Source organism: Chiloscyllium punctatum, chromosome 38 (assembly GCF_047496795.1).
Source record: "Chiloscyllium punctatum isolate Juve2018m chromosome 38, sChiPun1.3, whole genome shotgun sequence".
In the NCBI taxonomy this organism is placed as follows: Eukaryota; Metazoa; Chordata; class Chondrichthyes; order Orectolobiformes; family Hemiscylliidae; genus Chiloscyllium; species Chiloscyllium punctatum.
The window spans coordinates 33,025,533-33,051,085 of record NC_092776.1 but is presented as its reverse complement, the minus strand read 5'-3'; the positions used below and the strand labels follow the sequence as shown (position 1 = coordinate 33,051,085).

The 25,553-nt window shown below is 39.9% G+C and overlaps 1 protein-coding gene across 3 annotated transcripts in view; it reads left to right on the top strand.

The window, feature by feature from the left end:
- The window catches only part of adam12a (ADAM metallopeptidase domain 12a), a 350,417-nt gene that overhangs the window by 213,758 nt on the left and 111,106 nt on the right, over positions 1–25,553 (top strand). For all 3 annotated transcript variants that reach the window (XM_072557568.1, XM_072557567.1, XM_072557569.1), the window contains 3 exons: positions 248–324; positions 17,407–17,593; positions 25,023–25,088. In XM_072557568.1, the coding sequence (XP_072413669.1) occupies positions 248–324; positions 17,407–17,593; positions 25,023–25,088 (330 nt within the window). The remainder of the gene's footprint in view (positions 1–247; positions 325–17,406; positions 17,594–25,022; positions 25,089–25,553) is intronic.

The window sequence follows — 25,553 nt, the reverse complement described above, 5'->3', positions numbered from 1 at the left end:
GATTCTTTTGGGGAATATATTTTGTCCAGTGAGTTAAGGTAAACATTGAAGAATGTATTTAAAATTGTTATAACTGAAGGATCCTATTTAGTCAAGCAGCAACTCATTCCTATAGAAATTCTTCTGTAGCAATATTTTCACGTTTTTAATTTAATCATCATTCAATGAGTATTATTGTATATTGTAAAAATTTGAAAATTTGCAAGAGAAGAAATATAGTTCATGCTTTACAATATTTTCTTTTAAGGGTCACTGCTACTACCACGGTCACGTGCAAGGATATTCTCAATCTATTGTCAGCCTCAGCACTTGTTCTGGTCTCAGGTATGAATCAAACCCTTTTCATTTGCAATGCCTATACGGAAATAGGGTCATTCTGCTCTGGGTGAATGTGCCAAATTGATCATTATTCACATTGATTTGCACCATTTTCTGAAATAAAAATCTGTACCCCAAAGCTTACTTTACTGATAGATGGAGAACAAAAGAGCAGGAAATTGACCGACTCCAAGATATTTTAAGACGCTGACCTCCTGATTTTCACTCCCTCTGAACAGCGCTGCCCGATTATCATGTTATGCCTCACCAAAACCATGCAGATGAAAATTGGAATTTATTGAACTGGGAATTAATGAGGCCATTCTTCCCAACATTTAAAGTTTTGTCTTTAAAAAGCTTGTTTCTTATTATGCCTTTTATTTCATATGGTTTTATCTTTCACTGAGAATATCAATCTGATTTCAGAATGTGATTAGTTTTTGAAGTTACAACTAGTTGAAAAGGACCTGAAGTTTTTTATATATAAAATGCCCTTAAATGTGACAACGTTGTACTTCTTATAACTGGAGCTGCCAAGCCAGGTTCTTTAATACAATTGCTCTGAAGGAAACCTGCAATTCATGTACATAGTAACAGAACTTTTATTTGGTGCCTGTGTTACAAGCTTTTTGTTTTTGATCCGTGCACCTGAAGTAAGATTTAGAGCCATTGAGTTAGTCTCTGGGCACCAGTCTCTGGGTGGAGTCCCTCTACCATTTCTGACAGCAGGCGAAAGGAGACAGGGTATGAATCACAAAGGAGGAAGACCTGAACTCAGACTCACTGTCCAGTTTGATGGTCCCAAGGTCTTAACCCAATATGAGAGAGATTTATCAGTGACCCCAGTGCTGCTCAGGCCTAGGCCCCTGGCCCTGTTATCACTTGGTCCTGACCAAAGAACATTAGCTCCCACTCCTGGTCTGAGCACAGTGACCCCTACCGCCAACCAGAGAATGGTTTCTCCTGCCCCAACACAAGCACACTGGCCCTCACCCCTGCCTCAAACACAGTGTGCCCCATTCCCTGACCCAAGCACAATGGACAAACACTTGACTTGAGCACAGCGCACCCACTGGCCAAACCAAACAGAGTGGCTATGCACTCTGTCCCCTAGCACACAGTCTCCCTCTCTAGTTGATAACTCAGCTATTGGGCCCTGACATGTTCCCCTCATCTGTGCCTTCACCCACAATGTGAGAATCAGGAATTTTTGACATAAATGTACTCATTTTTCAGGTGAATAATATTCATTTAAGCACCATGACCTTGAGAATTTCAAATCCCTATTTTTAAACATGAAACAAACTGAAGCCGTCAGTGAAAGCTTAGAAAATCTTCTGATTATGCATTTTCAATTCGGCTCTTTGTTGATAATTTCCCAAGGAATTAATGATGAGTATTTTGCATTAGTGTTTACTGTGGAGAAGGACATGGAAGATATGGCATGTGGGGAAATAGAGGGTGACATCTTGAAAAATGTTACAGAGGAGAAAGTGCTGGATGTCTTGAAAAGCATAAAAGTAGATAAATCCCCAGGATCTGATCAGGTGTACCCGAGAACTCTGTGGGAAGCTAGAGAAGTGATTGCTGGGCCCTTTGCTGAGATATTTGTATCATTGACAGTCACAAGTGAGGTGGCACAAGACTGGAGGTTGGCTAATGTGGTGCCACTATTTAAGAAAGGTGGTAAGGAAAAGCCAGTGAACTACAGACCAGTGAGCCTGATATCGGTTGTGGAAAAGTTGTTGGAGGGAATCCTGAGAGACAGGATGGAAATGCAAGGACTGATTAGTGATAGTGAGCATGACTTCAGGAAATCATGTCTCACGAACTTGATTGAGTTTTTGAAGAAGTAACAAAGAGGATTGATGAGGACAGATCGGTGTATGTAATCTATATGGACTTCAGTAAGATGTTTGACAAGGTTCCTCATGGGAGACTGATTAGCAATGTTATATTTCACTAAATACAAAGAGAACCAGCCACTTGGATACAAAACTGACTCAAAGGTAGAAGACAGAGGGTGATGGTGGAGGGTTGCTTTTCTGACTGGATGTCTGTGATCAGTGGTGTGCTGCAAGGATTGGTGTGGGGCAACTGCTCTTCATCATTTATATACATATTTTGGATGTGAACATAGGAGGTAACGTTAGTAAGTTTGCAGGTGACACCAAAATTGAAGGTGTAGTGAACAGTGAAGAAGATTACCTCAAAGTACAACGGGATCTTGATCAGATGGGCCAACGGGCTGAGGAGTGGCAGATGGAGTTTAGATAAATGTGAGGTGCTGCATTTTACAAAAGCAAATCTTAGCAGGACTAATACAGTTAATGGTAAGGTCCTGGGACGTGTTGCTGAACAAAGAGACTTTGGTTCATAGCTCCTTGAAAGTAGAGTTGCAGGTAGATAGGATAGTGAAGAAAGCATTTGGTATGCTTTTCTTTATTGGTCAGAGTATTGAGTACAGGAGTTGGGAGGTCATGTTGCAGCTGTACAGGACATTGGTAAGGCCACGTTTGGAATATTGCATGCAATTCTGGTCTCCTTCCTATTGGAAGGATGTTGTGAAACTTGAAAGGGTTCAGAAAAGATTGACAAGGATGTTGCCAGGTTTGGAGGATCTGAGCTGTAGGGAGAGAGTGAATAGACTGGGGCTGCTTTCCCTGGACCATCGGAGGCTGATAGGTGACCTTATAGAGGTTTATAAAATCATGAGGGGTGTGGATAGGATAAGCATACAAGGTCTTTTCCCTGGGGTGGGGGAGTTTAGAACTAGAGGGCGTAGGTTTAGGGTGAGAAGGGAAAGATATAAAAGGGTTCTAAGGGGCAAATTTTTCACGCAGAGGGTGGTGCATGTATGGAATGAGCTGCCAGAGGAAGTGGGGGAGGATGGTACAATTATAGCATTTAAAAGGTATCTGGATGGCTATGTTAATAGGAAGGGATTAGAGGGATATGGGCCAAGTGCTGGCAACTGGGACTAGATTAGGTTGGAATACCTGGTTAGCATGGATGAGTTGAACCAAAGGGTCTATTTCCATGCTGTACATCTCTATTACAGAATGACACTATGTTTGATTCATTTTCAAAAGCACGTTATTTTAGTAGGAAGTTCTGAGTTCACAGTTTGACTGCTGGCTTAAATTGAGGGATAAGATGTCTTTAATTTGAGCTCTGGATAGAAGTGTGTAAGTGGGTTTGTCGTAGTTGTGGGTATGTTTTTGCAAGAAACAAACTACTTTAGGAATTTAAAGCTTTGAATGCGTTGTGAATGAGACATTTTTCTTGTTATCAAGTGTGTAGGAATATGAGGTGAATTAGATTGTTTGAATCTAGGAAGTTGAAAAATGTGCACTAGAAAAGGCACAGCAGGTCAGGCAGCATCTGAGGAGCAAGAGAGTTGATGCATCTGCCTGAAACGTCGACTGTCCTGCTCCTTCGATGCTGTCTGAACTGCTGTGCGTTTTCTAGCACCACACTTTTCATCTCTGACTCTCCAGCATCTGCAGTCCTCACTGTCTCCTGAATATAGGAGATGGATTGGGAGTATGAGGGAGCAGGGTTCAGTTAGGAGGCATAAATTGACATGAAAGTGGCATATGGGTATTTGGATGGGAAAGGGTTATGAGGTGGCATGGAGGTGGAAGGGGATTTGAGTGGGTAGGTGGCATGACTCAGCATGGAGGTGGCATGTTGATTGTGACAGCCCATTAGGGTCTTAGAATATGAGTTAGAGAGCCTAATGGCTTCCAATAACTGGACATAGGCTTAGAGAAAGAGGATAGCCCTTCTAACCAATCCACCTCAACACTCACCCATCCCCAAGACAATCTAGAATCTTACTTTAGGGTTGACGGGCCAGATTTATTCTTGTCCCTGTGCCTCCCCGGAGGGAACATTGGGCCTAATGGAGCTCTTTAAAACCAAAGCGAGTGTGCCAACTTGGAACATTTCCCAAGTTGAGAGTGAAAATCTGTCCATAAGTCTTTATATCTTTTATAGCTCTCACAATAAAATGCAGTCTAAAATTTGCTGACGTTGTAACAAACGGAAACAATTGTGCACAGTTCAGAAGCAGTCTATGCTGCTTTTGCTTTGTTGACTAATGCATGCCACTGAAACATAACTAACATTAGATACAAGAAACATCTGCAAAAGATCTATTGCATGACGATAGCTTGTTTTACATTACCAACCTGATAAAGATTGAATCATGTTTTATAGTTTCCCAAAGTAATCTGTTTTCCATCATATTTGTCTCTGACATTCCAAAAGGAAACCAAAAGTTGAGTAGTCCAACATGTAGAAGCTGGATCCCAATGTTAGAACAAGATAATTAGAAACTTTTTAGGACAAAGCACAACAGTGAGAATAGTGTGCTTCCCTGAGTTTTCTTATGCACTTGTATTTATGCTTCCAGCAATATACTGCATTCACCTGCAGCAAGGTCACAGTTATGATCTGAATAGCCAGTAGAGTGTATCTCAGTGGCAATTGAGCCCTGCATATATTTCCCTCTGTAGCAAGCTTGTTTAAAACAGGAAATTGAGATTAGGCGTGTTGCATCTCTCTTACAGTGACAAGAACTAGAAGTGATTGTTCAGATTTTCTGCACGAGCATGGTACTTGGGAATGTGAGTTTGCCTCATGTTGGATTTATACAGAATTGGCTGACAACTCCAAGCTATTGTCTGGTAACTTAGGGAAAGGGGCTTTCAACTTAGTAGGCATGACTCTCCAGTTATTCAGCCAATCGTGATAAAGATTGCATTCTAATAATGAATGCATGCCTTGCTTAACTAAGATTATTGTCAGGATGCACAAAATGGGCTGATTTTGCCCAACCCCTGAACAACGAGTCATTCGGGAAAATATGACAAGATCAGAAAAATGAGATTCTCAATGGGGAAAAGAAATCCCATTTTTCATCCAAGTTTTGAACAGTGAGATGAGAATTTTGCTACTCAGAGTGGCAATAGATCTATTTGCATGCATTAACATCTCATCATTACCTACTCACTCCTCATTTATATCCAGTTTGTTATCCTCCCACATGGTGGAGAGAAACTAGATAGTGATGGTTCCTGACATGAAACTCGTTGCAGGTACTTGCCAGTTCCAGTTTGCCACTTGCTTCTCTGAGCCTGTAGCTTGGACAGGAGTCCTTGTGATCTCAGGGCACTCTGTATTGACAGTGACCACCTGCACACCCTGTCTATGGAGGTTGGCATCGGATGCACACCAGCACATCATCATCATCACATCATAAGGACTCATGACAAATTCACTTAGAATACAACTGTCAACTTTTACATTTCATTTTGGAGCACACTGATTCATTTACAGTAATACACACACACACACACACACACACACACACTCTCACTCCCCACCTCCGGCTTGCAATTTCTCTCATGTTGGTTCTTTCTTGCCTTGCCTTTCAACACAGACACAAAGTGAGACAGCTTGTCATGGATATCAGCAGTGATCTGTCAAGGGGCTGGATGTATTGCTGGATGTCCTTGTGTTAAGTCAATGCCACAGCTGCACCATTTGCCAACAGTTTACATGGTAAATACATGTCCCATGAGCATGTCTCAAAGTGAAGAAGAGTAGTCCTTGCTCAAGTCAACAGGGACTGTCATCAGTTAGGGATTGCACCACAGTCTGTTAAGGGTCGCATGCAATCTCAGACCAGTGGGTCAACTATAGTCAGAGCAGTCAAGATCAGGGGTTCCTTATCAGTAGAGTCAAGGGACTGGGTCACAGTCAGTCCTACAGGTCCAGGGCAGTTAGTGTGGCTACTCATGGTAACTCAGTCAGGGGGCTGCACAGTGATCAGCCAAGGGTCTGGTAACTCATTTGTCAGGGTTGTATTTCCAAGTGGGTGAACGGTCATGGTGCCACAGTCAGTCTTGAGCTCTGATTGGTGAAAACCAAAGCAGATTATCAGGACCCACAGCTGTACCAGGAAGTTGAAGAAGTCAATTTTGAGGATGTAGAGGGATGCAGAGGAAAATGAATTGTGACAGGTGCAACTCAGCACATAAGGATGGGGAACAATGGTGCTTTGGAGAATACGGAGAACTGTGCAAAGGGAATTTCATCAATGGTCACAAGGATACTAGCTGTAATGGGTGCAGAGTAACATTGCTGAGCTGTTGGCCCAGGGCTCAAGGGCAATGTTGGGCAATGATGGCTTAAGTAAAAGACTTGGGAGTGAATGTGTGGGAACATATAGCACATGGCATTGACAAGAGTGCAAGGAAAAAAGAATATATAAATTTGGGAGGAGCCCTTTGGTTAGTAGGCTAAGCCTGTAACTCACTCTGCCAAGCATAGACCTGTGTTACCTTACATCGTCATCTGAATCCCAAAGGTTCAGTGGAAATAAAAATGGATGACACCACATTTGGAGTGGATGGAGCAACTGGTTTCATCTCTCTGAGCACATGGGCTCTACTTGTGAATTGTACAAGACCCTTCATGGGGCAAGATCATTCATACAGCACTTCCACAGCACAGGCTAAAACCTTCAGACATCATCGAACCCTGCAGTGTGTGGAATATAAATCCTGATCTCAAGCAATTATGACCTGTCCACGGTCATTGTAGATTGAAGGTAGTCATCTCTATGATGCACAAATAATCACTGGTGACCTTTAAAATGTCGCCTGCTGGCCATATTCCACAGAAACACTCGACAGGCTGCAGAAGGACACAGAGCTGCTTTACTGTTACCTTGAACTGCAAGTATTCACTAACATACTTTTATATCCAATGCTGCACTTCTTGGGTGATTTTGAGGGTGGGGGTCAGGTTTTCGTAAATCTACTACACTTAAAGCTCATATTGGGTTTGTTACTGTGGATGATGTTACATATATCAGAATAAGGTCCACTATGTTAAATTCCATGTAGGGGTATTCTATTTCCCTCTGACAGATTGCTCCAGGTTCCATTGTATGGAAGACTGCGTAAACTGTCACCTGTGTGATGTGAATGCTGATGGCTCACATTACTAAGAAGCTGTTCTGTTTCTGATATTCCCCACATCGGCTCATTGGAGCCGTGACCAATGGATCCAGCCACAGTACACATTATTATAACTGAGGCCGCGCGCAACAAAGACACTCAGAAATCGCGAAGCAAAAGATGAGCCAGTAAGCTCAGGACCAGGAGCAACCTCCAGTGGTCTACATAAGGATATAAGCTTATAGTCCCCTCTCAATAAAGAGAAGATAACAGGAGGACAAAGTGTATTGTCCTCTATACCATTTCGCCCAGATGAGGAAGATGCAGTTTTACCACAGGCTGAGGATATCCTGGGGCACCAACAGAACTGTGTCATTTGTTGGAGTGAGCCTCGCTGAATGGTGGGTGGCCATTCTAACGCAGTGGCCATCAAGGCGATTGGTTCCTTTCAGAGGTCTCTCAGTGCTCAATCCACAAAAGTTTAAGGCCATAATGGGAGTAATTTGTGCCAGATCACACTACTCCATCTTGTTTCCCCAGAATGAGACCAGTGCTGTGGGCCAGGAAGTAGGCTTTGCCAACATATCTGGCTTCTCACATGGACCAGGTTGCTATATGTATCACGTTGCAGTGAGAGCACCATCTCAAAGTATGGCAGACATGGTCAATAGAAAGAAATTCTATTCCACCCAAGCCATCTATGATCATTGGTACCACATCCTAGAAGTCTGCACCAGGTACCCCAGAATGTAACATAATTTTTGAAAACTCTCAGGTTCCTGCTTCATTTCAAGGGCTGGCTGCCTTACATGGATAGTTAATAAGAAGCAAAAGCTACTATCTCTGAACATGGATGATGACTCCATTACTGACCCTCTGACTGAGACAAAGTATTGACAAGATGCAGCCCATTCTTTAGCAGGGGCCATCCTGGAGCAAATGATAGGCCTTCTGAAGATGAAGTTCTAATGGTTTACTTTGTCTGGGGCTTGGGGTACTTTGAAGTACAGATGTGTCACATAATCCCAGCATCCTATTGGAGGAAGCAGAGTGGATGTGATGATGCTGAAAAGCTGGTAGAGTGGCAGTCATCTTCCAAGGAGGAAGATGGAGATGTTGAGCAGGAAAAACATTGCCTTCTGCATGGTAGAGCAGTGCAGAGTCAGGCACAACAAGGCAGACTGGACTTGATTGACGTCCCCTAGAAGAAAATGAGGACTGCAGATGATGGAGATCAGAGTCGAGCGTGTGGTGCTTGAAAAGCACAATAGGTCAGGCAGCATCCGAGGAGCAGGAGACTCGATGTTTCGTGAATAAGCCCTTCATTCCCTTTATGCCCAAAACGTTGATTCTCTTGCTCCCCGGATGTTGCCTGACCTGCTCTGCTTTTCCAACACCACACTCTCGACCTTTATTGGCGTCCCCTTCCAGTTGATGTTAGTCATCATTCATTGATTGTAAATTTTGTTGTTGCTTGAAAGCCAAGCAACTTCTGAATATTCCCAGGCAAATGCAGCTTTTTTTGCTTGTTTCTTTTTTCTTGACTTTTCATGTTATTCAGTAAATTGTTGTATCAGCAACTATTTGAAGGCCTTCCAACATGTGATGCTCTTACAGTCAACAATGACAAGGTGTTATGCCACACTGGATGCTAAGGAAAAAAAAGTATACTCTTTGGTGACAGCCTCATGAAACTCTTTACTGAAGAACAACTTCTGTGAAAACAAATAGTTCTTCAGTCTTCATAATTTCAGACAGAAATAGAGCAAATATTTCAAGTCAGAACTGACAAATGATCATCAACCTGAAATATTGAGCTGAATTTAGATGTGTTTAGATGTCATGAGTTTAGATGTCCAGCTGTTGTGTGTGAATGTGGGATCCAATTCCCATTATCACAAGGTGTCAGAATCAAAGCAGCATTTTACTAGAGGCATCTGATTAAGAGACCACCATTTGTTTGAAGATGGCAGCCCACTTTGTAGAGCCACAGGTGCAATCAAAGAGCTGACAGCTTAACTGTCTCAGTAAACCCACCATTTTAAGGACAAAATATAGGGGACCATCATGCCACATTGCCTGAGTCGAGAAGGTACGTTTGTTTAATTTTGATGTCAGGATGAGACAGTTAAGCAGACAAGATGCAAGGAAAGGGAAAACTTTGAAGATTTTCAAAAAACATATTGCAAAAAATAATTTTTCTCATTGCTATGTGTAGCTAAGTATTATAGTGAGAAAGAACATGTTTGCAATAGCCTAACTTTTGTTTTCCACTGCTTGAGTGGTGATCCTTCTAAATAGATTGTCCATCTGTTGTAAATCCATGAGATGACCATCCCATTGTTTTAAATAAAAGGGGGCTCAGGAGATACATAAGATGCTTGGAAATTTGCTCTGTCATATCTCTACCTAAACAATGAAGAAGAAAATTTACTTCCAATATCTTTTTGATTGGTGAGTGGAACAACTCTTCACCCATAATGACTAAAACCTAGCACATTGAGTTAAGCCAATCATTTTCCCTAATAATTTGAGAAGAAAAGAAAGTAGTTATCTAATTGCACTTTGTAATTTCAAGTGTGTTATGATGTGGTTGAGGGAACTGACTTTGAGCAGTAAATGAGTTTAAAAGATTGAGGGAGATGAGTTAACATTGATGGGTGCAGAGTCATTTTTTTCTGTATTCCTTGACCTTCTGTTCTGCTTCTGCTGCAAGGCAACCTCTTGATAATGTCATCAGCATTCATTATTTTTAAAAAACTCAAAATGCGTAGATTGTTTGCAAATTTGAAACCTCGGCTTCAGTCAAACATAGTGCCCAAAGTCTAATCAATATTCAAAACAAAGCAGGGCAATATAAGCACCTAGATATGTAGAGCAAAAACAGGGAATGCACAGCAGATCAATCATCAGTAGTGGAGAGAAGACAGCTAATGTTTCAAAACTCGTATCCATCTTCAGGGCTTAAAAATTAGAGAGAAACATGTTAAATGCAATAGAAAACAAGAAGGAAAAGACAGACAAAGATAGAGAAACCATCTCAGTAAGTGCATCTTTGGTTTCAGTGTAAAACCTCACAGATTTTTCTCCTGAGTTTCCAACCTTTCCCAAAGGCTTAGCTCTTCAAACCTTATTGCTTCAATAATTAATTTAAAATTTATTAACATTCCTTAAATTATTTGTTAAATTTAAAATTCATTCAATTGATATTTCCTTTCTGTGCTTGCTTGTTCTTTTCCTTTCTTTCCTGCTTTCCATATTTCATTATTATCTCTTAGTTCATCTCTTAGTTTTCATCTCTTAGAAGAAACAACCCCCAGCTCTTGATTGTTCAATCCACAGATACTGGTGTGAATCATCTGTTTTTCCCTGTTCCCATCTGGGTTACTGAACAGATTTTTTTTTGTTATAAAGGGGAGTGGAAAGAAACAATAAGATTAGTATTGTTTGAATATGCACTCATCATCCACGATCGAATGGCAGAGCAGACTCAATGGTACGAATGGCCAATTTGTAATCCTTTATCTCATTTTACCCAATTTCAGAGTGATGTGAAGTGATAATGAAACATCTAGAGCACACCCATACATTACTTCCAGCTGTGCCATCATGACATGTTTGCAGAAAAGAAAGTACCTATAGACAGGGCTAAGTGATCCCACAACCTAAAATTAAGATCTGTGTCCTGTATTCCTGGCCATATGCAGTCATAAATAGTGGTGGATAAGTATACAAGAAACAGGAAGTGGAGACTACAATGATGGGGAAGACCACTGAATTGGTGCAAAAGATAAGACTGAAGCATTTGCATTCATCTTCAGGCAGAAATTCAGACCAGATGTTCCAACCTTGCCTTCTCCTGATGCTCCCAGTATCACAGATACCAGTTTTCAATCAATTTTATTCAATCCACATGACATCAAGAATACATGACTCTCCAAATGTTATGGACCTTATTACATTCCAGTTCTGGAGCACAAGATTTCATTATTACTGCATTCCAATAATAGTAATGAAATGCTGTACTCCCAGACTAGTCATGTCCTTATAGGCAAGCTGTTTCAGTACAGGTGATACACAGGCATCTAGCCAAAAATAATCCAAGTAATTCCTGTATTCAAAACCAGGAAAAATTCAACTCAGTCAATTACCACCTCACCTGTCTACTCTTTATCATCAGCAAAGTGCTGGAAGGTGTCATTAACAGTTCTCTCAAGCAAAATTTACTTCCCAATATCCTGTTCATTGACACTCAGTTTGGGTTCTGCCAGGGTCATTCAACTCTTGACCTCATTACAGCCATTGTCCAAAAATGGGCTTGGGTTGAATCCGAAAAATGAGGTGAGTGACTGCTTTGACATGAAGGCAGCAGTTGACCAAGTATAAAATCAAAGAGTGCAGCAAAATAGGGATCAATGTGAGTCAAGGGAAAAAAACCTCCTATTGTTTGAAGTCATACTCAGCTCAAAGGAAGATAGTTCTGGTTTTGGTAGTCACTTCAGCTCGAGGAGTTCCTTAAGTCTCTCCTAGGATCAGCATCATCAGCTTCTTCATCACAAGGCCAGAGGTGAGTATGTTCGCTCATGATTGTACAGTGTTCAGCATAATTCACGATTCTTCAGATACTGAAGCCATTTGTGTTCATTAGCCACAAATCATGGGTCCCACTCAGGTTTGGGCTGATAACTGGCAAGTAGCATTCATACCACACAAGTGCCAGGCAATGGCCATCTCCAAAAACAGAGAATCTAGCCATCGCACCTTAACATTCAATGGCATAGCCATCACTAAATCCCTTATAATAGGGTTACCATGCACCAAAAACTGAACTGGACCAGCCATATAAATATTACAGCTACAAGATTAGGCCAGAGGCTGGGAATTCTGTGGTCAGTAACTCACCATCTATATTTCTGATGCCTGTCCACCATCTACAAGGCCCAGGCCAAGATTGTTAAGGAAAACATTGCATTTGTCGGGATGATTCTAGCACCAACAACATTCAAGAAGTTAAATACAATCCAGGACCAAGCAATCCATTTGATTGGCACCTGTCTATCACTCCCTTCACCACCAACAAACAGTGGCAGCACTCTGTATTATCTACAAGATTCACTGCAGTAGCTCACCAAGTTTCCTATGATACCACCTCCCAAATCTGCAACTTTTACCACTTAAAAGGACATGGGCAGCAGATGCATGGGAACACCCTAAACTGCAAGTTATTCTCCAAGCCACACACCATCCTGGGTCAAAACTATACCACTGTTCCTTCACAGTCATTAGGGCAATATCCTAGAACTCCCTACGAACACTACTGTGGCTATCCCCACACTCCAAGAACTGCAATGGTTCAAGAAGGCAGCTCAACACCACTTATTGTAGGGCAGTTAAGGATTGCCAGCAATGCCCACACCCTATCACTGAATTAAACAAATGCATTTATGCATTTTCAATGCATAAGCAACTCTGCACTTTACTTTCAAAAGGTGCCTTACCACTCCCAGAGCTGTCCTGGGCTTATCTCTCTATCAGTGTACGCAGTTCTCCAAAATAATGATGCGCTGAGAACAGACCTACTTGTTACCTGTTCTAATCTGCATATTCTGGGTCCCACACTCCAGGGAGTCCACAACCCGATCTCACTGTAGGCAGTTGATAACTTATATCGCTAACTGCTTCGGTACCAGGCATGCGTAACTATGGACTGCCCTGAGTCCCATTCTGGCAAAAATGAGATGCTGGATCAGTTGGGAGGGTGGGGGGCGAGACTAGGAATTCATGGCTTCATCCAGAATTTTCACCATAGTGGAGATGCTTTCGGTCATTATGAGAATCTGAGTCATTGCATCACACAGACTGGGAAGCTATTTCCAATATTTGTTCAAAAAAACAGGACAGTGATGAAGTCCAAAAGTCCATAAAAGCATGAGACGTAGGAGCAGAATTAGGCCATTTGGCCCTTTAAGTCTGCTTCTCTATCTTATCATGACTGATGTTTCTCAACCCCATTTTCCGACATTTCACCTGTAACCTTTGATCCATTTACTAATCAGAACCTATCCATCTCTGTCTTAAATACACTCAATGATTTGGCCCCCTCAACCTTCTGTGGCAATGAGTTCCACAGATTCACTACCCTCTGGCTGAAGAAATTCCTCCTCATCTCAGTTCTAAAGGGTTGGCCCTTCAGTCTGAGTCTGTGCCCTCGAGTCCTCGTCTCTCCTATCAGTGGAAACATACTTTTCACGTCTACTCTATCCAGACTTCTCAATATTCTGTGAGTTCCAATGAGATCCTCCCTCATCCTTCTAAACTCCATCGAGTACAGACCAAGAGTGGGAGAATAAAAATAAAATCTAGATAAGGAGTCCAACAGTTTAAGACATGTCACTAACAAAAGAAGTTTGAGAAATGTTCTTATCTGCAGGACAAATCCGGTTTTCCAGTGTTTTTTTTCTGTATTACTTTCTCATCACTTTAGTGGTACATTGCTAAACAAGCAGTCAGAAAGGCTGGGAATTAATCTGTCTCATCAGTTAAGTGACATTTAATTTCGAACATCCAAACATTTAAACCCTGTGAATGGGGGAAAAAAATCAGTAGATTGCTGCTGCGTTCAAAGAAAATCTCGCTGTGGTGTCATGTCATGGTAAAGAATATTAAAACTATGTATTTAGTGAAATCAAAGGAGGGTTTCATGGTAATGTGAAATTTGAACCAATGTTAACCTGTGACGAGTCTAGGAAAGTACTGACACATGAAATACAAGCAGACAGTTTATGTTGGCACTTTCTTCACTCCTGACCATGGTGCATTACATCAAATCAATTCAAGCTCTCAAATAGTTGGAAAATACAAAAGCTCCTTTATGCTTTATGGTTTCCTGAAATTTGTTGATTTATGGAATTTAATTGGGTACTCATGAAGGATAAATTGCTGCAAAATTAGAAAGTGCTGTGGCAAACATTTCAGTCACCACTTAACAAATATTAAGTACTGAACATAGTTTTATTTTAGCCAGCGTGATAATAAGATTAAAAACTGCAGGCTTTGCAGAGTTTCTTCAGTTTAAACTCAAAAAAAAGGGAAAGACTTTATTCCCTGATAATTTGAATGGTATCCATAAGTTCTGGTCATTCTTTCACTGATCTTTTTTAGTTGGCTGCATGTTCAGAATTTAATATTACAGCATAAAAATTTTGTTAAATATTTGTGTGCATAATGAGCACACTTAGGAGCAGGAGTACAGTAGGACATTCAGCCCCACTAGACTACTCTGCCATTTAATGTAACCATGCCTTAGCTCCAGCAATTCCTGCCTATCCAAGAACTTTAGATTACCATTCTTTAGAGTAGAGAGTTCTGAGGACTCAAGACTCACTGAGAGAAAAAAAAACTCCTTCTCATCTCTGTCTTAAATGGAAGATCAATTCTGTTTAAACCATGTCCCAGAGTTCTAGTATCTTCCCTAGGACAAACACCTTTCAGCATTCACCCTGTCGAATCCCCTCAGGATGCTATCTGTTTCAATAGATCACCTGTCACTCTTCTGATGGATACAGGCCCAACCTATCTCACCTTTCCTCATAATACTTCCTCCTCTACTATCCGAAGTATCAGTTGGGTGAACCTGCTCTACATTGCTCCTAACACTTTTCCATTCTTTCTTAAATAAGAAGCCCAAAACTGTACATAGTACTCCATATATGACCTCACCAACATTCTACAACTGTCGCAAAACATCTATATTTCATTACGCTTGCAATAATAATTTGTTGTTGCTGTATTCTAAAATTTTGCGATTCATATACCAGGACATCCATAAGACCATAAGATACAGGAGCTGAATTAGGTCATTTGGCCCATCAAGTCTGCTCCAACATTCGATCATGGCTAATATGTTTCTCAACCCCATCCTCCTGCCTTCTCCCCATCTCCTTACTAATCAAAAACCTACTTGTCTTAAATACAATGCGTTCCACAGATACATCACCCTCTGGTTGAAGAAATTCCACTTCATCTCAGTTCGAAAGGGTTGTCCCTTCACTCTGTCCTTCCTTACCTCAGACTTCTGCAATCTCTCTCTGTTTATGTAGTACATTGCCTTTCTATTTTTCCTGTGAGAGTGAATGAGTTCACATTTTCTCACGTATTGAGCATCTATCATATTCCTATCCATTCCCTTAACCTGTCTTCATCTTTTTCAAACTCTTTATGTCCTCTTCACAATATAATTTTTTTATTTACTTTGTGCCATCAACCAAGTTGGCAAATATGTATTTGGTCCCTTCATCTAAGCCATTGATATAGATTGTAAATAATTGAGACCCTAATACTGATCTGTATGGCATACGGCTTATCATAATATGCCAACTGAAAAATGACCGATTTATTCCTCCTGCCTGTAACCTGTAGGTAACCAAACCTCTGTCCATATTAACATGTTATCCCCTACACCATGATTTTCTAAGTCCCCCGCTCTATCTTCCTTAATAAAAATAAAATCCAGCATTTTCCTAATGACATATTTAACTGGCGTGTAGTTTCTTATTTTCTGACTCCCTCCTTTCCTGACTAGGAGGAGGCATATTCTCTATTTATTATTCTAATAATAATATTAGAATCCAGGGAATTGTAGAAAATTAAACCAATGCATCTATTATCTCAGTAACCACTTTGTTGAGGACCCTAATATGAGCACCATCAGGACCTGGAACTTGTCAGCTTTTAATTCTGATAATTTTCTGATTGTGCTTTCTCTGGTGATTGTAATTGTTGTATGTTCCTCATTCCCTTTCAAAGTTAGTTAAATTATTTAAAGCTTGATATTTGTATTCTCTACAATAAAGATAGATGCAAAATAACTAGAGAAACTCAGCAAGTCTGGCAACATCTCTGAGAGAAACAGCATTAATGTTTTGAGTCCAATATAACTCTTCTTCAGGACTTCTTATATTTCAGATTTCCAGCATCTGCTTCCATATGATACAAAAATATCTGTTCAATTCATCTGCAGTTTCTTTATTGTCCAATATAAATTCCTCAGTCTCACTTTCTGGAGGGCCAATCTCATTTTACATGTTCTTTCCATTTTTAAATACCAAAAGAAACTCTTACTTTCTATTTTGTATATTCCTAGTTAGTTTTTGTTCTCTCTCTCCACATTATTCTTTGAGAAATCTTAGATGTTTTAAAAATATTCCATCCAATTTTCTGGCCTACATCAACCCTTCACAGACTTACATGCTTTTCTTTTTGATTCGAAACTATCTTTAACTTCCTGAGGTGACCATAGATATGCCTGCTTCTCCAGAGACTTTCAGGGGGTTTAAAGGTCTGTTTAAAATGTCTGCCACTGCATCACTCTGACCCTTAACCTAGTTTCCCATTCACTTTAGCCAATTCTGTCTTCATACTCTCTTATTACCCTTATGTAAGTTTAAAACATGAGTCTTAGACCCACTCTCTTCTCAAACTGTATGCAAAATTCAATCATGTCATGATCACTGCTACTGAAGGGCACCATTAGAATGAGGTTGTTAATTAATCCTATTTCATCCCAGGTTACCAGATCGATCTAGAGTAGTCTGCTCTCTATTTGTCTCCAGAAAGTGCAGCTCTAAGAAACTGTCTTGAAAATACTCTATGAACTCATCTTCCAGATTACCTTTGCCACTCTGATTCATTCTATCTATATGTAGCTTAAAGTTTACCTGTGAATGGCAGCTTTTACACCTAAAAAAAACTATCCATATGTGCTTCGCTATGGTATGATCAGACAAATAAAATGGAAGCTACACCAAAGAAGGAGCTATTAGAAGGGATGCTCAAAAGCTTTGTACAGAGTTGTTTTTGAGGAGGGTCTTGGAGAACAAGGTGGAGAAAGGCAGAGGGAATTCCAGACTGTGGGGCCTCATTGGCAGAAGGCACAACTATCAATGGTGGGAGGAATTGACAAGAGGTCAGAATCAGCACAATGGAGAGTTATAGAAGAGACTACAAAAAAAGGGTGAGGTGAAGCTCTGAAGTTATTTACTCTATTAGTGAACGTTTTAAGTTGAAAGACTAGAATCTGTCTGTTTTGACCAATTTTCTCTATTTTCCTTGATAGGGGATTTGTTTCATTTGAAAATAAAAGTTATATATTAGAACCCATTGAAGGTGTCACCGATAACACACACTTGATCTACAGAGCGGAAAATCTTAAAGGAAATGTGGGTACTTGTGGACATAACTTCAGAACATCAGCTACAACTGTGGACACGGACACTGAGTTCTTACAGAGGTCTTCTACAAGGGTAGGTTAATTGCATTTGCTTAAGGGAATAAAATACCACATGCAATGTGTGGCCAAGTAGCAATGATGTTTTAAGAAGCTTTCTGAAAAGAACTTCCTAATGTAATTATCTTGCAATAAATCTGTCACATACTTGAAGATTCCTAACAGATTTAATGTATATGACTGTTTTTCCTGGCAATTATCCTTAGCAATAGTCTATCTTTTAGTATAAAAGATATGAGCAGACACAAAGATGTTGGAGTTGGATGTTTTTCCTTTCATGCAAAGCAATATTTTTTTTTTAAATGTTCGGATAAGCGCATTTTTTTTAAAAAGAATGTGGCTAAGTGTCTTCTTCCAGTTCATGTAAAACTAGCATTTGGAAAATTGCGGGACACTAACTCATTGCTGTTAAGGTCAGCAGATGAGCAGAACATTCTGTGCCTAGTATAGCTGTGCAATGTCATGGTTCATTGTTGAACATTGCAAGGAAAACATTAGATCTACAGTTCTACACTTGCATCCCATTACCCATTGATCTGATTTGCAGTTGAGGAATGAAGACTTCCCCAAATTAAAAATTGCAAAAAAGTTCAAAAAGATGAAAAGTAATAAAAGGAAATCATGCATTTGACATTAAGTCATCTGAAATATTTTAGAACTGGCTTTGGGTGGAAGGTAATATTAAGAACTGCTTTTCCAAGGGCAATAATGTTAGCTAGTGCAAGAAACATGGATATGCTTGCAAATCAAAATTACTATCCAGGTTAATTGGACAGAATTTGTTTTGGTCAGTAATATTCAACACATGAAATTACATACAGGTCATTCTGCGATAACATGTCTTTCATCAATGCAAATTCGCTGTAACATAGAACATAGAGCATAGAACAGTACAGCACAGAACAGGCCCTTCAGCCCACAATGTTGTGCCGACCATTGATCCTCTTGTATGCACCTTCAAATTTCTGTGACCATATGCATGTCCAGTAGTTTCTTAAATGTCCCCAATGACCTTGCTTCCACAACTGCTGCTGGCAACGCATTCCATGCTCTCACAACTTTCTGTGTAAAGAACCCGCCTCTGATATCCCCTCTATACTTTCCTCCAACCAGCTTAAAACTATGACCCCTCATGTTAGTCATTTCTGCCCTGGGAAATAGTCTCTGGCTATCGACTCTATCTATGCCTCTCATTATCTTGTATACCTCAATTAGGTCCCCTCTCCTCTTCCTTTTTTCCAATGAAAAAAGTCAGAGCTCAGTCAACCTCTCTTCATAAGATAAGCCCTCCAGTCCAGGCAGCATCCTGGTAAACCTCTCTGAACCCTCTCCAAAGCATCCACATCTTTCCTATAATAAGGCAACCAGAACTGGATGCAGTATTCCAAGTGCAGTCTAACCAAAGTTTTATAGAGCTGCAACAAGATCTCACGACTCTTAAATTCAATCCCCCTGTTAATGAAAGCCAATACACCATATGCTTTCTTAACAACCCTGTCCACATGGGTGGCCATTTTAAGGGATCTATGTACCTGCACACCAAGATCCCTCTGTTCCTCCACACTGCTAAGAATCCTATCCTTAATCCTGTACTCAGCTTTCAAATTCGACCTTCCAAAATGAATCACCTCGCATTTATCCAGGTTGAACTCTATCTGCCACCTCTCAGCCCATCTCTGCATCCTGTCAATGTTCTACAGCCTACAACAGCCTACAGCAGCCTACAATACTGTCAACAACACATCCAACCTTTGTGTTGTCTGCAAACTTGCTGACCCATCCTTCAATCCCCTCATCTAAGTCATTAATAAAAATTACAAACAGTAGAGGCCCAAGGACAGAGCCCTGTGGAACATCACTCACCACAGACTTCCAGGCAGAATATTTTCCTTCTACTACCACTCACTGTCTTCTGTTGGCCAGCCAATTCTGTATCCAGACAGCTAAGTTCCCCTGTATCCCATTCCTCCTGACCATTTGAATAAGGCTACCATAGGGAACCTTATCAAATGCCTTGCTGAAGTCCATATACACCACATCCACAGCTTGACCCTCATCAACTTTTCTAGTCACATCCTCAAAGAACTCGATAAGGTTTGTGAGGCATGACCTGCCCCTCTTAAAGCCATGTTGACTGCATTTAATCAAGCCATGCTCTTCCAGATGGTCATAAATTCTATCCCTCAGAATCCTTTCCAACACCTTGCAGACGACAGACGTGAGACTTACTGGTCTGTAATTGCAGGGGATTTCCCTATTTCCTTTCTTGAAGAGAGGAATTACATTTGCCTCTCTCCAGTCCTCAGGTACGACTCAGGTAACTTTAAGTATTGTGCTACATCACATATACATTGGCCATATGAAAGGTACAGTGGGATATAGAACACAATATGTGCAGGTTAGGTAAATTGGCCATGCTAAATTGCCCGTAGTGTTATGTGAAGGGGTAAATGTAGGGGAATGGGTCTGGGTGGGTTTCTCTTTGGAGGGTCGGTGTGGACTTGTTGGACCAAAGGGCCTGTTTCCACATTGTAATTAATCTAAAAAAAAAATTAATCTAAACAACCTGAACAAAGAAGAACATAGAAAATTTACAGCCCAGGAACAGGCCCTTCAGACCTCCAAGCCTGAGCCGATCCAAATGAACTGTCTAAACCTGTTAGTCAATTCCTAAGTATTTGTATTCCTCTGCTCCCCACCTACTCATGCATCTGTCCAGACGCACCTTAAATGAATCTACCGTGCCAGCCTCCACCACCTCTGCTGGCAGCGTGTTTCAAATGCCCACTACCCTCTGTGTGAAGTACTTGCCACATGTATCTCCCTTAAACTTTCCACCTCTCCACCTTGAAAGCATGACCTCTTGTTAGTGAATCTTTCACCCTGGGAAAAAGCTTGTCTCTATCCACCCTATCTATACCCTTCAAGATTTTGTAAACTCATTGAGTTCATTTAAAACTCAATCCTTGTTATGGGCTAACAACATTGCCATTTTGATAACAGAGAGAGTTGTTATGCAGGAGGTGAAACTAAACTAATTGGGGAGAAAAGCATGGGTCAAAATAAAATTGTTCACAAAGATTCAGCTAGACTGTTAGACAGAATCTGAAGAAGGGCTCATGCCCGGAACGTCGACTCTCCTGCTCCTCGGATGCTGCCCGACCCGCTGCGCCCCTCCAGCAACACATTTTCAGATTTGTTTTGGAAACACAGGTTCAAATCCAAAATGGCCACTGGTGGAATTTAAATTAAATTAAATTAAATTAAATCGATAAATATAGAACTGAAAGCGAGTGTCAGCAATGGTCACCATGCATTACCATGGTTTGCTGTAAGAAAAAATACATTTCCAATTTTGTTCTGGCCTAAATGTGACTCCAGACCTACAACCATGTGGTTTTCTCATAAGTTACCTCTGAGAAGTCCTAGAAATTAGGAATAAGCAACATGTGCTGGCCTTGACAACAAGTGTTAAGAATTGCACAGACGATTCTTTTCTAAGCATAATATGTGTCTTAATGACTGAATAATACTGCCCCAAGATATATAACGCGATTGGGGACACTGTTTCTAAAGTATGAACTTTTAAATGTGTGTTGGCTGTAACGTGATCACATCGCCAACACTTTAAGTGCTGCTTCTAAAGCACAATTTTTCTATAACGTGGGATTTCACAAGAAAGCAACCATTGTGTTGTAGAAGAACTGATTGTGTATTAAATTAATAATTAGTTGGTAAGAAGAAGCAACTGTTGGAGAAATGTTTTAAGAAAAACGCATCTTTAATGATTTTCATGTTCTCTGGATACCTCAAAGTACATCATGTCAAAAAGTTACTTTTGAAGTGTAGTCACTGCAATTTTGTGTGCAAAGGAAATAGTGAAATTTTGCAGAGTTGAAGTCCAATCAGCACACATTAAGTAGCAAGTTAATGTGTAATACTGATGTTAGTTTGGGAAGTGGGTGAATAACATTGACCAAGATATTGGGATGATTCCTTCTTCAGTTCAAATAGGGACTTGAGCTCTTTTATATCTGCATGAATGTGGCAATGGAACTTCTATTTAACATCAGTGAAACAGAACTAGATTGAAATGCCAACCTAGATTACAACTAGATGCTTAAATCCAAGAGTAAAGCTTGAATCCATAATTGTTTCATAATCCATTTCATACAAGGGAGCTATCAACTGCTGATAGCACAGCACAGTTTTAATTCCTACCTTTCACAAATAGCTATAAAACATTTTCATGCATATTCTTTCTTAATCTGTTAGTGGTACATAATTCTCAGTATTTAATGTACAATTGTTAATGTAATAGCTACACTGAAAAACACTCACCAGTAATGTTGAATTGTGCTATTCATAAACTGTTACGAATCATTTGAGAAGAAACAAAAACAATTACATGTTTTAAATCAGATAAGGTTATGAATCTCTTGTTTATTACCTTTGCTTTTGAAATGTTTAACATGATTGTGACAACATGATGGATTTACAATCCAATCAAGTAATCTAACTAACTGTCAGTCTATACCTTTAACTCAAAAGAAATTGGCCAACAGTGTTCCTTTGTGTTATAAGATAGTAAACATCTCCTAAGCAATCTTGACGTTTAAATTAGGAAATTTATCACAAGTAGACTCAATACAACTGAATACCATTAGAGTTATAAGTGATTGTTTTTTACACTTTCGCTTGTCTACCAGGGCCCAGAAACAGGTGTCTGTTTGGCTGTTAACATACTATTAACTTTGTCATTGGGAAACTACCTCCAGGATAAGGTTCAGTTGCAAAGTTGAGTATGTAATAAGACAATGTTTCTGTGTTCATTTCTTTTTTCAGCCTCAATTCCAGAAAGAAATTGAACCATTTAAATATGACGGGAAATTGTGAAAAATTTGAAAATTCTTCAAACAATAAAATATCCAAGTTTTAAAAATGTGTCTAATTTTCATGTTTTGTATACAATAAGAAAGTAATTCCACAGAAGAGTGAGAAAATGTTCTGAGTCTCATACTGCCACAAGATTCCTATGTTAACATTACTAGCATATCAGGTGAATGTTGGCAATGTCAACATACAAGGCTTTTTATTAGCAGTGTTAATAAAATAGGATTTTGCTTATGATTAAAGAGAAATTGAACCCGATATGTGGTAGGCATTGTACACGCTGATGAGGGCCACATGTTTTAAATCTGAAGAATGTCCAAATTTCCCAATGTTTGGCACCCGAGCATTATCATCTGGCGACAGAAAGCTTTTGTGTCTCCAAACCAATTAATGACTTTGCCATGTAAGCGGAAAATGTTCAGTTTCCAACTTGTTTTCCCTGGTAAGAAGAAATGCATTAAAGAGTATGTCCATTGGACATTCATATATATATACTATTGAAATATAAAATCCTTTGATAAAGCATCTTTCTGTACACTCCATGTACTAATTCTAGAGGGAGAGGTTTATACATGGAAATTTGAGACCTTCACATTTGGTTGAAGACACAGCCAGTGTAATCAGAGTTGGGGGTAAACTGAGTTATTGGAGGTTTGAAGGACTAAACGGTATGACAAAAATAGAGGAGGAATTTAGCACAGAGCTTTAAGTTCTAAATTCGAAATGTTCAGGGATTGACAATGTTGATTGGCTGGTCAAGTGTGAGTGTAGTTAGTGAAAGTTAGAATACAGACAGCAGACCTTTGGATAAGCTGAACTTCATGGAGAATAGGAGGATGACAAGATGTGCACTGGATTAGGTAGGTTCTGGATGTATATTAGTATCTAAAAGGAGTTAGGCTAGATTTTGTGAACTATTTTGTGTGTAGCCTCCAGCAGTCTCTTTAAGGATCATTAGCTTATCCACTGATCATCTAATACAGGTAGGTTGATACACTCAGATGGTGAGATTGTGGTACTAATAATGTCACAGTCATGACCAAAGACGTTGTTACGATTTGCAAGTCGAGGGTTCACACTTGTAGGCTATGCATTTGTCATTGCTTTGGGGTGGCGCGGTGGCTGCCTCACAGTGCCAGGGACCCAGATTTGATTCTAGTCTCGGGCGACTGTCTGTGTGGAGTTTGCACATTCTCCCCATGTCTGCATGGGTTTCCTCTGGGTGCTCCGATTTCCTCCCACAGTCCAAAGATGTGCAGGTTAGGTGAATTGGCCATGCTAAATTGGCCGTAGTGTTCAGGGATATGCAGGTCAGGTGCATTAATCAGGGGTAAATGTAGAGTAATGGGAATTGGGTTTGGGTAGGATACTCTTCGGATGATCAGTGTGGACTTATTGGGCCGAAGGGCCTGTTTTCACACTACAAGGATTCTATGATTCTAAGATACACATATGCACACAAGCTTTGGCCATTTGCACCTGCAAATTGGAGATCTACAGCCAGTACAGCACCTTGGTTTTCACATTTAAGCAACTTCACGTCCATTTCAGGCGACTTGTCCATTTGGTGCATGTCTAAAAATTACACCAGGTGGGCCTTATGCAATTAAAGGTCAGCTGTCATGACCTCTCTGTCAGATCTTCAATTACTGCCTTTATGTGATTAAAAAACAGTTTTTTAAAATGCCTCAATTTGTTTTAAATAATCTTGGTGAGACATTAATTAGAAAACAAAAATTTGTATTGCATTTTCAACAAAACATATCAGACAAGGAAGTTCACATGTGAATGTTTACCTTTTCTATAAAATTACCAACAGTTTGATGATGCATTTGACCCTTAGTTATATCACTGATGATAATAGGTTGCATGGTTACTCTGAAAATGAGATTTGACACAACTTTGATGACCTGCAAATTTTTAAAACCCAACCTCAAGTTAATTGACTGTGTAGAAAGTCTAGACTCTCCCAACTCTAGAAATTTAAACTTGCCCTTGATGGTTGGAGTTCTGAGCATTCCTGTATTAACGAGGTGCTGGCTGGCTGAACGAGGTACTGCCTTTACAAGGAGTGTAGCCCAGCAGAGGTTGGGTTTTAGCAAAAGGTTCACATGCTGTCTCTTCAAAAACAAAAACAGAAGTTGCTGGAGAAACTCAGCAGGTCTGGCAGCATCTGTGAAGAAAAAGCAGAGTGAGCATGTTGATTCCAGTGACTATGCTTTCTCTCCACAGATGCTGCAAGACTTGCTGAGTTTCTTCAACAATTTCTGTTTTTAGTTCAGATTTCCAGCATCTGCAGCTCTTTGTTTTATCTAACTGTCACTTGAAAAACTCATTACATTTAGTGTTGTATAGAATTTAAAAAATAGTTAATTATTCAAATATGCTTTACATGCCTGTGATGGTTAATAGAAATATTGGTGTGCCATTGTCACAGACTCTTCTCAAGCTTTGTGATATCTTCTTTACTTCCTCCTCTATTATCGGGTACATAAAAAGAATTTGAGAGCTTTATAGAAATAACAACTTATTACCTGTACCTTGTTTTGCAGCACAAAAGAGACATATCGAAGACCACTAAATATGTGGAACTTGTTATAGTAGCAGACAATCGAGAGGTAGGATATAGATTTACTTTCAGTTCAAGGTACTTCAGACTAATTTTTCAATTGGGTATAATTTTGCTATTTTTATTCTGCTCCTTAACAACTGCAAAAAAGTGCACCATCTTAGCAATATCTCATGAAATGTGAATGAATTATGAAGGAGCATCTTAATCATTTGCTATGTGTCTCTTTTTGTTTGTCCACATTTTGTCAGCTAAGTGAATTGTCGACCCTCAGCCAGTGTCTTTACCTTTTTAATTGCAATTTTAGTGCAAGATTATGGGATTTCAGTAGTAAGACTTTCCACAAGAAAAATGTACTCTTGGAATCCATGCCCTACCAATCAATTGTTCCAGCAATTAATATGCTTTGATCTATTTCTGTTGTTTCTTTAATTATTTAGAAGTTAAGAACTGTTTTAATTGAAAACATTTCCCCAATATACCTGAGTAATCATTATCAGCCCATGCTGCAATA